General features: G+C 33.1%; 1 protein-coding gene across 1 annotated transcript; it reads right to left on the bottom strand.

The window, feature by feature from the left end:
- Positions 1–2,203: 2,203 nt before the first annotated feature.
- LOC129005537 (uncharacterized) lies at positions 2,204–6,112 on the bottom strand. Its single transcript, XM_054434445.1, has 4 exons — positions 5,195–6,112; positions 4,027–4,106; positions 2,411–2,688; positions 2,204–2,238 (listed from the first exon to the last, which is right to left on the bottom strand). Exons 1-4 carry the CDS (start codon positions 6,110–6,112, stop codon positions 2,204–2,206), a joined length of 1,311 nt encoding a protein of 436 aa, XP_054290420.1.
- Between the last annotated feature and the right edge of the window lie 10,555 nt (positions 6,113–16,667).

The raw sequence follows: 16,667 nt of genomic DNA on the forward strand, positions 1-16,667 counted from the left end.
TTATGCTATTACAGAAGCCATATCTGTATTCAAAATCAAAGTATTTAAGCCATTATTAGGTATTTCTATGTTGTAAACAGTTTAATTTAAAATCAAAATTACGTAAAAATGAAAACCGTTCGTCACAGGCCTGTGTTCTATCCCCGAGAACCATTTATTGTAACAATGTACGTGTGTGTTTATGTAGATAGATACAATAGATTTATTTCCATTTAAAAATAAATTGTTATAACACAATCTGTAATTGAAATGAAATAAATTTGTTTATTTCTTGTTATGGTTCTTTTATAAAACTTGACCAAATTGAATAGCTTGAAAGTTGAATCTTAAAATACAAACATTTGTGGAAGATTTTATGAACCTTGAAGAGGCATGTCTCTCAATGTGTTAGGCCTATAATTACCATTTTGGCCTTAAATTGTGAGTACTTTAATGCAGTTTCAAAGTAATTATGGTTGTTTAAATGAAAAATAACGATAAAGTTATGCTTAAGGGTTAACGTTAGCCAAACTTTAAAAAAATTCAAAATTTGGTAATTTTAGCCGTTGTTTGCGGAGTCATATCTTGAAAACTATTAGGCCTGTAATAACCATTTTGGTCTTATATGATAGGTAATTTAATATACTTTAAAAATTGTTATGGTTGTTCTTTATGAAAAATTGATGCTTCAGGGTCAAAATCGAACAAACGTAAAAATAGTGCGAAATTCCTCCGATTTTTAAGCTTTTTGGAGGTGATCCGGAAGGTCGCCGAGGTCGAAAATTTGGATTTAGCAACTCGGTACTATTACAAACAACATAAAAAAAATAAACCTACTACCCCATTTCATGCAAGGTAGACCCTGATTTTTATAACAAGGTTACTGGGTTAGTTTGTTTTGCCTTAAATTATCTAACTCAACCATTGTAGGATCATTTGGTGGAGGAGGCAGTGGAGCCTTGAATGTGCCAAGTATATATAAACCAGATATTTTAGTGACTCTACTAAGAGCAACATACAATAGGTGTCTATTCAATCTATTTTTTTTTATTAAAATCTATGCAGACACTATCGAAAGTCTGTCCTTGACTCTTATGTATTGTTAGTGCTTCAGCAGGGGTTAATGGAAACTGTTGCCTAATTATTTGATAATGATTTTGGGTTGCAATGTTTAATGTAAATGTTCTTTTTGATATTGGGACAAGACTAGGATCGATGTCTTCAGTTGCCATGTAATTTAAAAATGGAGTTCGTGTATTGCAGCCCACAGTTGTGTCTGGCATGAAAGAAAACCATAATTTGTCAACATGAGATTTATTTGTGAATGTTATTTTCTTCAAAATTCCACAAGTACCATTAACAAGACCATCTTCTACATCTATGTTTGTGGTTATCATATATTTTATGCCTGTTTTTAAACGCAATGATGTTGGCAACCCACCAGTTTCCGTAATTTTTTTCTTTTTAACACAGTCTAGGGCTTTTGCTTTAATTTTATCGGTAACTTTACCAATCACCATATCCGTAGCTTCTGACTTAAGTTCTTTACCTACTGATGTAATAATTTTTAAGTTATTGTATTCTTCTACACTTGAATTTTCATAATAAAGTCTTATTACATCTTTCGGGACTTCAATCTCCTTTACTTCTCGACTTTTGAATAGATTTAGGTCATCATTTGTCATTTTTCCAAGAACTAGTTTGTTAAGGGCGATAATGAATGCTTTTTCATTTTTTTGTCTCATGATTTCAGTTAATTCATAAAATTTAAATACCTCCCAAATAGGGTTGATACCACAAAGTAAATTTAAATCATTGTTTTTGGGAGGTAGAAAAACCAAAGAATCCATCACAGGTGGAAGTTGATTCAGGTCACCCACAACTATTACCGATATCCCGCCAAACATTTCATTTCGACCTGTTATTTGTCGCAACCTGGTGTCAACCCGGCTGAGAAGAGTGCTACCTACCATGGAAATTTCGTCGATTATCAAACATTTTAGGTCGTTTAGTTTTTCTCTTATGGTATTTGCAGTGTCGCTAGCCAATTCAGCCATTTGCCCTCCAAATTGTGATACTGGCAAAGCAAATGCTGTATGTAGTGTTACACCTCTTATTAAAAATGCCGCCTTTCCAGATGGAGCAGAAAGTAAAACCTTAATTGAATTTGGATTCGAGCCAGGTAAATTGTCAAAATAATGTGTTAAAAGTTGAAATAAGGCATTTATGACTGTGGATTTTCCAACACCAGCAGATCCACTGAGAAATATATAGAAAGGTAAAGTGTTAGATTTGCAGAGTCTATAAATGTGTTTAACAAAAGTTGATTGTTTTGCATTTAAATTTTGTAACATTGTATTAACTTGTGCTAAGGAAACTTTTTGAGGAGTAGAGTAACGGTTGAATTCCACATTTTGTTTTGTTAACCCACCTTGATCCATAACATTGACCTTGTAATGTTTAGGGAGCTCATCATTCACAAACTCTTCAACTTCCTCTTCTTCAACATGTTTCACTTCATTCTGTACCATGTTGACAGCTTCTTCTAAAACATGATCAGGCATGGAGCAGTAAGGCTTAGCATTTTCTTTGATGACCTCTTGGTGTTGCATGAACTTCTCTTTACAATCAACGGTTTCAATTTCTTCTAGTTCATTCCGCCAGGGAAAAAAAGAAGAATCTGTTCTCTGTAGTATTCTTGTGGATCGGCTAAAATTTTAAAATTTCGATACCTTATTATCCTTTTCTTATTTCTTTCAGTAGGCATAGTGCTATTTTCGTCAGCGTCATCATTAACTTCTTCAATTTTATTTCTACTAAATGAGTATTTTGAAGCGAAATCGGCTAGACAAATATTTTCACAAGCTTCAGACCGTTTTGCATATTTTTGAAAGATATTTTCCATGAAAATGTCAGAGGAATTATTATCAATATTTTGTAAAATATCTTTAGGCTGTAGCATCATTACTCTATCATTTATTCTACTAGTATTGATGAAAACTGTGCTCCTACTCGATTTGCTTAAAGGCAATGACAAAACATGATATGCTGCTTCTTGCGATGACATGAGATTACTGTTTAAAAATGTGTTGGCAATTTTTTTCAACTTTTCTCTTGAGTTACCAATGCCTTGGCTAATGTCAGTAGCTGCTTCTCTGAGTAGAGATACCATCCCAGAATCAATTTTGCTAATATAATTTACTATGTATGATGCAAGGCCATATTCTTCAACTACTAGTTGAACATCAATTTTAGCCTCAAATATGTTTAAAATATCTTTATTATATGAATTTATTCCAACTTCAAGGCTTCCTCTTTTTAAAAACACTTGAGGTCTTGACAAAGAGCTTTTTAGGGCATCAATATAGGTGTTTTGAGTTAAGTCCAATTCTTGCAACATTTCATCAAATGTAATATCTTTTGGTTTCATGAACAGTAAATGCAAGAAATTTTTAATTTTTTTATAGTTTAATTTCATGTCATCAGTCTGTATTTCTTTGTCTAGGGGAGAAAGTATTGTTGTAAATGGCATCATTGGAATTGGAAAGTTAAAACGGCATTTATTTTTATTTTTCATCCCTTTGTAGCATGTGTGAGTATGGCGATGTTTTATAAAAGACATATATGGGTTGTCCTCCTGGTATTCGCATGTGATATACTTATCTATAAACTATATGCACGTGTCTATATTATTTCCCTCAATATTATCTTGGTTTGGTGGATCTTCAAGCCATAAAAATATATGCTCATGTGGTGAGCCTCTCATTTGAAATTCTACTCGTTCATAACTGTCAATAACAGTGTGTTTGCCAAAAGGGCCAAAATCTTTCTCTTTTATGTATTTCATCAATTTTGAAACTTTTTGATCAAAATATCGAGCACAGGTTATTGGGTCATTACGAATTAATAGAGTTTTATCATTATCAGACAGCGACAAAGCTTCTTCGATGCTAATTGTTTTATTTTGTAGCAATTTTGCCAAAAGTTGAATTAATTCTGGCCAGAACTTTTCAGCAGATGAGAGTGTAATAAATAATGTGGGTTTACCTAACTGTCTTATCATGGAAAATAAGTTTTTCTTTTTGTTCTCCCAATAGGCTGGAGATGATCTTACCTGGTTCAATACTCTAAAACCATCATCATGATTAATCAAACTGTTGACAAAAAAATCATTTAATGCATCGGTGACAGTTAAACTAGATTTGATTTTTTTCTTTCTCAAGCAAACGTTTATATTAGAAACACAGCTCAACTCTAGTTTCTTTTTTGCCATGTATAACAATTTAGTAGGAGTACAGCTTCTTCTATCAGAACGCCTTGCTTCAGATTTTGCTCTGTCTGCATAAGATATTTTCCCTTTTATATCCATTGGGAATCCACCATAAATTTTAGGGAACGACAGTTCTTCAATGTCTGGCTGAATGTGCCATGGCACTGGTTGTTTATCCTGGCCTGGTGCAATGACCTCAACACTACTAAGGGATGTTTCTAAATTTCTATCAATGATTAGCACTTCTTCATTGTCTTCCTCACAGAACTCTTCATTTTTCAAATTGATTGCAGTGGATGTTACTTGTGCCTCATCGTTAGAATCAACAATGAAATTTAAATTTTCATCAGAATTTGTTGAGTATTGTTGAAAAAAAGTATCATCAATTATTATATTTTACTTTTGATATAGTGGAGTGTCCTTCAAGTATGACGATGCTTGGCAAACTGCAGAAGGCCGAATAGTTTCATACATATAATCTGAAGCGTGTGTTATATGTCTTTTTAGCTTGATTTGTATTGTATTCATATTTACAAAATTGCGAGGCAGTTTTTGAACCATATCATTAATTTCAATTGGTACATTGATAACTGATCCTTTAATTCCAAGCTGGGAATTTAATGCATGTGTTTGTAAAGGTCTGATTTGCATAAAATTGATATAAGGCGCAACCATTCTTTCTTCTAGATCAGACAAACTAGTTAGGCACTCTGGAACATGTGGGAATTTTAGACCATTTGAAACTGAAAGTGGCGGAACTTTTCCTTTTTTGATATATTTATTACATGTGTGACAAATCCATTTACATTCGCTAAATATAGAGGTATCAATGTTAGGATGGTTACTGAAATCTGAGATTTTAAAAGAATTTATAGAATGTAAGAAGAACAATCCTTCGCAGAAAGTACAAACAAACTCTGGACGGTAACTTCTTAATTTAATTACATCTAATTTTAACTTAGCTTCTTGTGACCCACTCCTACGAAGCTGATTCTGAACTCTTTCTCGATATTTTAAAATTTCATTGTTCCTTTTTACAGCTTTATTTAGCTTCTCGTTCTCTCTTTCTTTGGTTCTAAAATCTTCATCTGATCTAAGCTTTTGCATTAAATTGCTGTTTCTCTTTCTCTCAGTGTCTTTATAGTCATTGTTTGATCTAAGTTTTTTCATTATATTGCTGTTTCTTTCTCTCTCCTTGTTCTTGTAATCAGCATCTGATCTAAGATTTTTCATTATATTGATGTTTCTTTCTCGTTCCTTGTTCTTAAAGTCAGCATCTGACCTAAGGTTTTTCATTATATTGCTGTTTCTCTCTCTCTCCTTGTTCTTGAAGTCAGCATCTGACCTAAGATTTTTCATTATATTGCTGTTTCTCTCTCTCTCCTTGTTCTTGTAATCAGCATCTGACCTAAGATTTTTCATTATATTGCTGTTTCTCTCTCTCTCCTTGTTCTTGAAGTCAGCATCTGACCTAAGATTTTTCATTATATTGTTGTTTCTTTCTCTCTCCTTGTTCTTGTAATCAGCATCTGATCTAAGATTTTTCATTATATTGCTGTTTCTCTCTCTCTCCTTATTTTTAAAGTACTCATTTGTCCTTAGTACATTCTTGTTAGTAAGATCCTTTTCTCTTTCCTTAATTTTGTATTCTTCATCCATTCTTAGTTTTTTCATAAACCCTCTGTTTATCTCCCTCTGTTTGATTTTGTAATCTTCATTTGATCTCAGTTGTTTCTTATTTTGTAAATCCTTTTTCCGTTCATTATCTTTGTAATCAGTACAGGTTCTGACTCTTTTTTTGTAGTCTGAGTTCTTGTCTAATTCGGTTTTTTTGTAATCTTTGTTGCCTCTTCTTTCCTTCATTTGTTGTTTATTATACAGTTTTCTTTTCTTGCCCTTTTTTACCACTTCAATCCAGTCATCATTACAGTTATTTGGCTTTATTTCATTATTTATCTCTGTATTAAACTGTGGTTCAACTGTGTGTAGTGCGGACTCGTGTAAAATTTTACTTGAACTCCTGACGCTTATTGGAGTTATTGTAAACAATGACTCTGCAGTGAACATGAAATTAGTTGTCATTAGTGATAGAAGATTGTTAATAGAATTAAATTGAACAGCAACTGCAACGCCGTTTTCAAATACAGCTCCAGTTTGTGGGTCTCGACTATGTGGGTTGAACATCCAAAATGAATTTTGATCATCCTTCATTAAAGCAACAGAGAGTAGCATAGATGTGAATACACCAACACTTTGTTGAGAAAAAAATAATTGTAATTCTTCCATTAGATTCTTACTTTCATGACCTACATAATTTTGAAAAACTTGATCTAATATTGTGACTTCATATTGTGACCCATTTATATTGAAAACTGGTACTACCTCATCGATTGTCAGGAATTTTGGGGGAGAACTGTTATCACTTATATGGAGAGAGTTCTGGGACTCGATGTGCTTAGAGTTGCCATAAACTAAAATGTCATTCATTACCTCCCTAGACCATTCATTAACAGGGCATATGCTGTTCATAACAATAGCTGTAACTGCATTACTGGTGCACTGTGTATTCCTTACGTGGACTGGAAATCTATAACTGTTTTGTGAAAAGTCACCTGCACAAATTTTTTCAGAGTCTACATTATTGGTATGAGAAACGTCGGATTTTGGATTTCTTTTCAAATTAATAAAATTCTTCTGTTTTGGCTTTCTTCCAACCCCTTTTAATACATAACTGTACATTTTGATTCAGATTTTTGATTTGTAGTTAAAAGTTTTAAGTTTAATAATCTGGTTAGGATAAGGTACTGGAGTAGGTAACTTTGGAATAGTAAGGTTGGGAATATGTTTCTTGGTATTCTGGTTTGTGGGATCAGGAATATATCTGCAAAAATATATATTTTGATTAAAATTCCTATCATTATATTTAATAGATATTACAAGTTAAATAAATCTGGAAAAATTACTTATACCAACTGTATTTATGATGAAATTCCAGTTAGCATTTAAGCAAGGCTTTTGCCTTTTCGATCTGAATCTTTTTTTAAGTATTGATTTAAACGCCTACAAATTGACTAATTCGAACTTATCAGCAATTTTTGCTTATATGTACGGTATATGATTGTTTGTATGCATGCACAAAGATCTCAAAAAACGGCTTCGGTGACTTCCAAAATTCGGTATTTTTAAATGTTGTAGGCCCTAGATAATTCATGTCTGGTCTAAAAACTTGATTGACAACAGCCACTACCTAAGAAAAGTTTGTATTTCAATATACACAACTCTTTTGACAATAAAAAAAATAACATACGCCTTATGGGTTGCCAAGGTACTATGCTAGTTGAAAAAATAACAAGGGAAAAAAGAAAAAAGTGATAAAAAAAGCTACCACAGTATATTATCAAACTACAAATTACACTAAAAAGGAAAAAAAACATCATCAGTTGTTATGATTGAGCAAAGATTAGGCTACACTGTTGATTGCTAGATATATAGGGGAAAATAGTTCCAATCAAATAACTTATAGATTATATTTAATTGTGGCTCTATTCTACCAAAATTTAAACCCTAAAGTTCTGGGGAAAATGTTTACAAACTTTGGTTTAACAGTGAAATAAATATTTCATTATATTAACTTACATTTTATTGTATGTAAATTAGAATAACAAAAATAATAATCAGCTGTTTTAATTAAAAAAAAACCTCAAAACAATGTTTATGCAAGCACATGTGACTGCCATTGGATGTAAAATGAATTAATGTTTTGTGGATTGTCAGTTTAAAATTGCCATGATAATAAATCCAAATTTCAACTAAACTTAAATAACAAATACCCCGCCGCAGCAAACCTGCCCTCTAAGTGAATTTCCATTTGCATGAATTGATTTTCAATAAATCAATTTTTATAACATTAGGTTTAACGAGTACCTAGGTTTGTTGCTACAAGGAAACTAAAAAGTGTGTTTTTAAGTAAAATAATTATAGCTTAGTATACAATCAATACATTTGCCATGTTTGATCAAAATCCATAAACTAGCAAACTACAACATTTTACAATATTCTCCACAAGAATTACATGGGAATTTAAAATTTAAAATTTTTTTAGTTTTCTCCGTAACCAATAACCGTACAAAAACACTTTGATATACTTAATTATTTGTTTTTTTAAGCTCTTTAAGAAAGTCTATAGAGAAATTGGGATTTTTTTTTGTTTTGAGTGTCAAAAATGAGAAAAACTAATTTTTACCCCATAAAACACCTCGTAACTACTTCCCTAAAGGGAAATTCGCTAAAAATTAAAAGTAGTTTCAACCAAAATGCGAGATTCCTTCATATCACTTTTACAATCGAAATAAACTACACCGAGCAATAGTTTGGTCCACCGGTACTAAATGTAAAAAATCGTAAAACTGTACGTACACACATTCTAGTATGGATTCTCTAAGACATGGTTTTAGGCTGGATGATATAGGCTGGTTTAGAAAAAACAAAATGCAAGGGTCTGTGAGCTGACAAAAGCCATAGCCTACAGTTGCTCTAGCCCTCCAAGTGTCCATAGTATTGGTATTAATGTCCGCCCATTTATTGCACAATCGCAGGGTTTTATTAAAATGTATCTTAGAAACTGAAAAACAATGTAAAGTATAAGTTACTGTTTTATATAATTTTGTTTGGGAAATTATGGACTTCAATGTAATATATAAAACATTATAAAAAAATATTTCAACAATTTTTGGGCAGTTAATATTTTCGGAACTAAAATGAAAAGCGTCTAGAAACTGACATCAGAAGGAAGCTTAGAATCTGCCGAAAACAACGATACCAATCTCGATCCATTTCAATCTGATTCAGTCAGTCCCAGAGCCTTCGCCGAAACAATGTTTGCGTGTCGCAAAAGCGACGCATAACACCACGGCGGGTGTCTTGTGCGTCGATTACGCGACGCTTAACACTCAGAGGGCTCTAGAGGCTGTTGTCAAAAATTATATAATAGGCCTTACGTAATTTACTTTTTGCCCCACTACACAGTAAAAGTCTTATTTCTGTCACTTTTAGACAACAAATTTGTTAGGCTAGGTATTAAGAAAGATACTGGTAAAAGTTGCTGAAGCACAGTAAACACGGTCTGAGTACGATGAAAATAGAGCCTTTGCCGTAAACAATGTTTGCGTGTCGCAAAAGCGACGCATAACACCACGGCGGGTGTCTTGTGCGTCGATTACGCGACGCTTAACACTCGGAGGGCTCTAGAGGCTGTTGTCAAAAATTATATAATAGGCCTTACGTAATTTACTTTTTGCCCCACTACACAGTAAAAGTCTTATTTCTGTCACTTTTAGACAACAAATTTGTTAGGCTAGGTATTAAGAAAGATACTGGTAAAAGTTGCTGAAGCACAGTAAACACAGTCTGAGTACGATGAAAATGAACATTTGGTTTTGGACATGTTTTTTTATTATTTTTTATTAGGAACCAAACAGGTTGCCGAGATTTTTATACAGTAGTCTAGATTTTATCAAGCAAATCTATTAGCATACTGAATTAGATCGCTAGAAGTATCCGTGCGTGGTGTTACCCTGATTTTCATACAGTAGCCTAGATTTAATCAAGCAAACCTACTATATTACTGAAATAGCTCACCAAATGAAGCAGCCGTGCGTGGTGTAGTGGCTAGCGTTCTTACTTTTAAATCGGGACGTCCCCGGTTCGAATCTTGGTCAGGTCACTAACTTTTTATATCAGAATCTGTTAGCTGTGTAGAAGAGAATTTTTAATTATATTTTTGTCATCAGAACTCATTTTGTAGTTCAACTGTATTGAATTTTTGTTTTAAGCTTAAACATAATTAACTTTCCCAACAAATCAATTGGTAAATCAACTTAGGCTAATCAATTTTATGAGTTTGAGTAGGCCTAGGCTTAAAAATCAATTTCCATTAGAAGTAAGAAATAAGTTAATCATGTATTGCTTACTACACTAAGGTTTTTTTTTAAATAATAAGTTTTATATAGGCTACAGGCTACTTGAATACTAGGCCTATACATCCAAAGGAATGAATGAAACTTTAATAATCAAATCACATTCCATTTGTAATAAACATAAAAATACGTAGCCTAGTTGGAGAAGCTTTTATTATTATACAGGAAAGCTTTATACCTAAGTTAGTATAGTTTGAACATAGGTCTATTATAATTATGTTAATGCTACCTGTAACTTAGGTACATTGTGATATAATCAAAAATTGTGTAGTGTTTTTTGTAAACAAATTCTTTCTTTCGTGAGTTTATCTTTTAGGGCCTATTATTTAATTTTATCAACAAACCCACTACTCAACAATGGTTTTGGCATTTTATTCAGCTGATGCCAATGTAGGCTAAGAGTTTGGTAGAACCCACAATTACTATAGGTAGAACCCAATAAAAAGACATAATAAGCCTACGAATGGAAAATATATTAAAAACTTTATGTAATTATAGATCCATTATTCCTAATTAAACTTAGCTATACTGTATATTGTTTAAAGCGCGTTGGGTTGTGACTTCCTTCAGTAAAATTATTATGTAGTGTTTTTGGTGGACTACTTCCGACCTAGTTTCATTACTCATACTCATTTTATCTATAGTATAACTGAGCTTATAATTAATTCTAGTAATAGTTTATGGTTTTATCTCACCTATTTTTCAATAATCAAATTATTGATCTATCGCCAAATAACTCGCCGTCTCCGAATTTTGTCTCAAACAAAAATTTGTCGACTAACAAACTCAGCTTCAACAACTCAACAATGAGATTTCCATTCGAATTTATCCAAACAAATGGCGCTTCACACTCATTAGCCCAATGTGTAGGCCTAATGTCAAAGACCTTTGGAATAATTTTTATAGCCAAAGAATTTAAGTTTAAATTTATATTTAAGTTTTAGATAATATATAATGTTGAGCGATCCTTGCAGTTAAATAGGTACGTAGTTGAATAACTTTCAGACCTATCTACAGTATATCATTTCTACCTATATTCCTAACTCATATCAGCTATTGTAAATATTGATTTACAAATCCCTGATATTATTTATAAGTATTATGTAAGCCATTTTGTAAATTCCTATATATATTTGTAATACTTTGTAAGGCATGTTTAAAATAAATAATGTTATGACTTAGCTAATGTAACTTGTTTTGTTAAAATTCTGGCTAAATAAATAATTTTATTTGATGTAACATTTACGAATTAATTGGTTGCGAGAACACAAACATGAAGCATTAAATAAAATTATAACATAATTAATTACGAGCTCACTGCCTTAATTGAAATTTGCAAAAAAGATGTTGGTATTAACTGTATGCTAAGTTTTTGCATAATGATTGTATATATTGACAATTGTATTTTTTGTTGACGATGCCCATTGCATTTGTACAATGCTTAAAGGAAAATAAATTCATTTCATTTCATTTTCATTTACCATTAATTATACATCTCCTACATACATCTCCTTGGATAGTAGTATATAAATGGCTTTACATGCATGGTTTATTGATTGTAAAGACAGTTTGAATAAAAAATATTACTATCAGTGCCATATGTATTTTTTGATGACAATTTATTACTACAGGCAAAAGTTGACAATGTAACACGCAATAGTTGGTGGCTTGATTCAAACAAAGGCTTCTATCCTCAAATATTTTAAACATATAGGCCTACAGTAAATAAATCTAATAATTCGTGCCACCTGCGCGGTGCGAGCATTGAGTATTGAAGTATTGTGTGGTAGGCCTGAGCCATCCCGTCCCGGCAAATGTCGGTGCGTTGCGCTGTATTTTAATTTCAGGATTAATTTTGCCAACAGTGTCATTTGGAGACTTCTGATTGGCTGTGGGAACACCATTACCAAAAAGATTCGACTGGACGACATCGGCCACGGTGGACTATTGGATAGCGTGCGAAGCTGACAATCTGACGGTGACTAGGGTTCGAAACCTGATTGTAGGGTTAACTTTTTGTCATATTTTTTCGTTATTAGCAAGTTTGGTTGTTTTGGTTGGATTATGACGGTTTAGTTTTATAATTAAAACGTTATTAAATTAACTTTAATCCATATATAGCTTAACTAGCTGAAACCCGCGGGCTTTGCCCCGTTTAACTTCTTAATTTTCAAGATTATCTCGTTCGCATGGCTCAATCACGTCCTGGTTGAAGTTTGTTCGCTACGCTCACTCACCTTTAGGTTGGAGCTCGTTCGCTACGCTCACTCACCTTTAGGTTGGAGCTCGTTCGCTAGGCTAACTTGCCTTCAGGTTAGCTCGTTCGCTACGCTAACTCGCCTCCAGGTTGAAGTTCGTTCGCTACGCTCACTCACCTTTTGGTTGCAAGTTAGCTGTTGTCATAAATGTAAAAGAAATAATAGTGCTGCACCCTGTTGGTAATCCTTGTAACTTTAATGCTATTGAACATCATAGAACAGAACCAACTTGTTTAATTGAAACAGCTGTTAAGATTCAATAATTCCATTTCTCATAATAATAATAATTATGGCAGTCTAGACGCAACTTCCGCATTATCAACACGGGTCCGCTTGTCGAGTTCAATCAATGTTTTTATCGGCCGTATATGTGTGCGCACTATGTGTTTATTCGTCGTGTGTTTGTGTGAATGTGAAAAAACTGTTACTGACGACCTTCATATGAAGTAATATCATCCTTGTACTCGCCTGATGATGACCTCCTAGCAGGTTGAAACTAGTTGTGAATACAACAATTGGATTGCAAGAATAAGGTATTTAAACCACTATCATAGTTATTTCTCATAAGGTTAACATGGGAAACTCCAGAGCCACTGGGGCGGAGCCCGAAAGGATTTTTGAAATAAGAATATGCCTATATGTTAATCGGGAATGTGAGCTATCATCGTGCCAAATTTCAGCCCAGTCCGACCAGTATTTTTCGCGTTCACTTGTCACAAACATACATCCAAACTTTCTCATTTATAATATTAGTAGGATTTTATGAACAGAAATAATGTTTTTTTTCAATTAAGCTTTCATTCGATTTTTTACTATCAGCAAGTTTGGTTGGACTATGGCAGTTTAATTTTATAATGAAAAAAGTTAATACCATTTCGTTTAACATTTTAAGGACCACAACATACTAAGTTAAATCAAAAACGGATTTTATTCTACAATCCTGTTTTTTGTTATTTTATGGGTTTTTATGGGAAAATCCCCATAAAACATCAAAATTTAAAAAAATTAAAAAAACGCCTGGAGATACCATGGATTAGAACCTACATACCAAATTTCATCGAAATCGGACCACAGGTGTGGTCTCTAGCTCTGTACACATCCAGACACACAGACACACACACACACGCACACACACACACACACACACACACACACACACACACACAGACATCACTTCGAAAACCACTTTTTTGGGTCCAGGGGGACCCAAAACGAATATATCCACTCAAAACTCAAACTCGAAAATTTTGACGAAAACAATACTTTCTCCATATACTATGGTATAGGGGGAGAAAGTAATAAAACTGTTATTTAGGCTAAAACCCACAATACATTTTAGATTTTTATGCCTAAATAGCTATAATGGTTACAAATTTTTTTCAGTTTTATGATGCAAATATAGATGCTGTTTGGATATAGATCGAGTAAAACTGTCAAGAACTCAAAGCTATCATTGCAATAGCATTGACTATACAGGTGTATAGTCAATCGCAATAGGCAGTTTAGCCTCAAAATATTTTAAAAGCTTTCTATTGGTTTCAGGGCCTTACTCAAATTATTCTTGGTTAGATAGCTTAGTGAATATGGTACTTGCCATAAATTAGTTTGTTACCAGTTAAATTCTAAAAGATTTGTAGCTTTTAATGGAAATGCTACTCACAGTTGTCTTTGACTAACGATATAAATGATCAGAGTCAGTGTCCCTATGTATTACACATGCTAAATACTAAATACCCCCGCCGCAGCAAACCTGCCGACTAAGCGAATTTCCATTTGTCTGAATTGATTTTCAGTTAAATATATTTTAATAACATTAGGTTTAACGAGTACCTACGTTTGCTGCTACAAGGAAACTAATAAAGTGTGTTTTTGAGTAAAATATTGATAGCTTAGTACAAAATAAATAAATTTGCCAAGTTTGATCAAAATATATTCATAAACAAGCAAACTACAACATTTGACAATATTCTCCATAAGAATAACATGGGAATTTTAAATTTACAATTTTTTTAATTTTCTCCGTTACTAATAATCGAACAAAAATACTTTTATATACTAAATTATTTGTTTTTTTAAGCTCTTTAAAAAGGTCTAAAGAGAAATTGGGAAATTTTGTGTTTTGAGGGTCAAAAGTGAGAAAAACCAATTTTTACCCCATAAAACCCCCCGTAAAGCCCCGTTCCCATGGTCCGATCGTGCTGGTTCGCGAACTCATTCAAGTTTATCCCGCTTTACACCTTTAAACCAAATTTCATCAAAAACCGGACAAAAATTACTCAAGTTATCGCGTTCACGGACGTATATATATATATATATATATATATATATATAAATTTGAACGAATAGTGTTTTTGGCCTCTGGGGACATCAAAATGAAAAAGTAAATCGGTCCCGGGTCTAAGTCTTACCGTGCCACCTACGGTAATAGCTACTTCCCTATAAACCGAAAATTCCATTACAATTATAAAATGTCCTTATTATAAATCGCAGTTGTAATTTTTACAAATATATTTTAAACTTGGTAAACTACTTGAAGCGAAGCTCAAATATAAGGTTATTATATAAGGTTATGCAAACCCCGATATCATTTTACATTTTCAGTTCGAAAATTTATATGATATTATTTATGCTCAAATATTTAAAAGCGACTTAAAAATTTCTATCTCACATGACGCAAAGTTTGCAAGAAGTTACATTTATTCAAACAAACTGTCAGGGATTGTAAAGTAAAGTAAAGTAACAGTTGAAATGACACAAATCCGACACGTTGACATGGCAAAGTTGTCACATATCAAGAGTTTACTTAGGAATCAAGAAGATGGGTACAGTCTTCACTTTTAAGGTAGACGTTTAATAGATTTTTTAACATGTTTCAGTAACAAATCTCAACATGTTTTAGATTTTAATCTCCATGTTTCAGGCACCGAACTTTAGATATTGCTATAATAGGATGGCACTTTTTCCTGCAGTATATAAAGTTAATGTGTGAGTCGGTGGCTCAGTTGGTAGCGTAGCGGACATCGGGTCCAAGGCAGCAGTGTCGTGGGCCTGGTCACTGCCACTAACTTTTATCAGTACAGTTCACCTTTGTACTATACCGGCTCACCCCTTGCTTTGCTGGATACGTTCCACGCACAGATCTGTAGTCTATGTGGACGGGCAAATGCAAGGTTAAAAGAGGCCGCCAACCTAATTAAAAAAAAATGATTTTTAATCACTTTATTTTACACCACTATAATGTCGAGACGTGAACAAATTTATTTTACAGTTTAGGCCAAAACATGAAGGGGAAAATTACCTACCTTAATTTAATATTTCATCCCATCTTCAATTACAAAAAAATAAGTTGCAGAGTCTAGCAACAAACAATGATCCAACATCATGGAAAAGTTCGGACATATAATAATAATAATTTTGGATGAGAGCCGGTATGAAAAGTTTGATTTCATAGAGGAATGCAATAACCAGCAATGTGGTGGTTGTGGTGCAGTTTTTCCACAGCTATTGTTCCTTCTGCAATATCATCACCATACTTCCATACCTGTTATTATTCACTGGTTTTGTTAGAAATATTGTTTTAAAATTTATTATGATATCTAAAATATGTTTTAATTAAATTTTGGAGTATTTTTTGTGGGAATTAAATTAAAAGGAAAAGTATTAAATATTAGTATTAAATATTTAATACTAATAATGTATATTGTATATGTAATGTATATAATAATATATGTATATATTATTATATACATTACTATGTATATTATATAATAATTATTATTATATAATATAATTATATATATTATATTATATTATATATATTATATTATGTAATACTAGCTGACCCGGCGAACTTCGTATCGCCTAAGTTATAGGTTTCCCCTAAGACAGACCGATGGAAAGAAAGTACCGTTACGTTTAATTTTCAAGATGATCTCGTTCGCATCGCTCAATCACGTCCTGGTTGAAGTTCGTTCGCTACGCTCACTCACCTTTAGGTTGGAGCTCGTTCGCTGCGCTCACTTGCCTTCAGGTTAGCTCGTTCGCTACGCTAACTCGCCTCCAGGTTGAAATTCGTTCGCTACGCTCACTCACCTTTGGGTTGGAGCTCGTTCGCTACGCTCACTCACCTTTAGGTTGGAGCTCGTTCGGTGCGCTCACTTGCCTTCAGGTTAGCTCGTTCGCTAC

The sequence above is a fragment of the Macrosteles quadrilineatus genome, unplaced genomic scaffold (assembly GCF_028750875.1).
Source record: "Macrosteles quadrilineatus isolate MER2022 unplaced genomic scaffold, UCM_ALF_1.0 Scaffold_23__1_contigs__length_1887923, whole genome shotgun sequence".
Classification (NCBI taxonomy): domain Eukaryota; kingdom Metazoa; phylum Arthropoda; class Insecta; order Hemiptera; family Cicadellidae; genus Macrosteles; species Macrosteles quadrilineatus.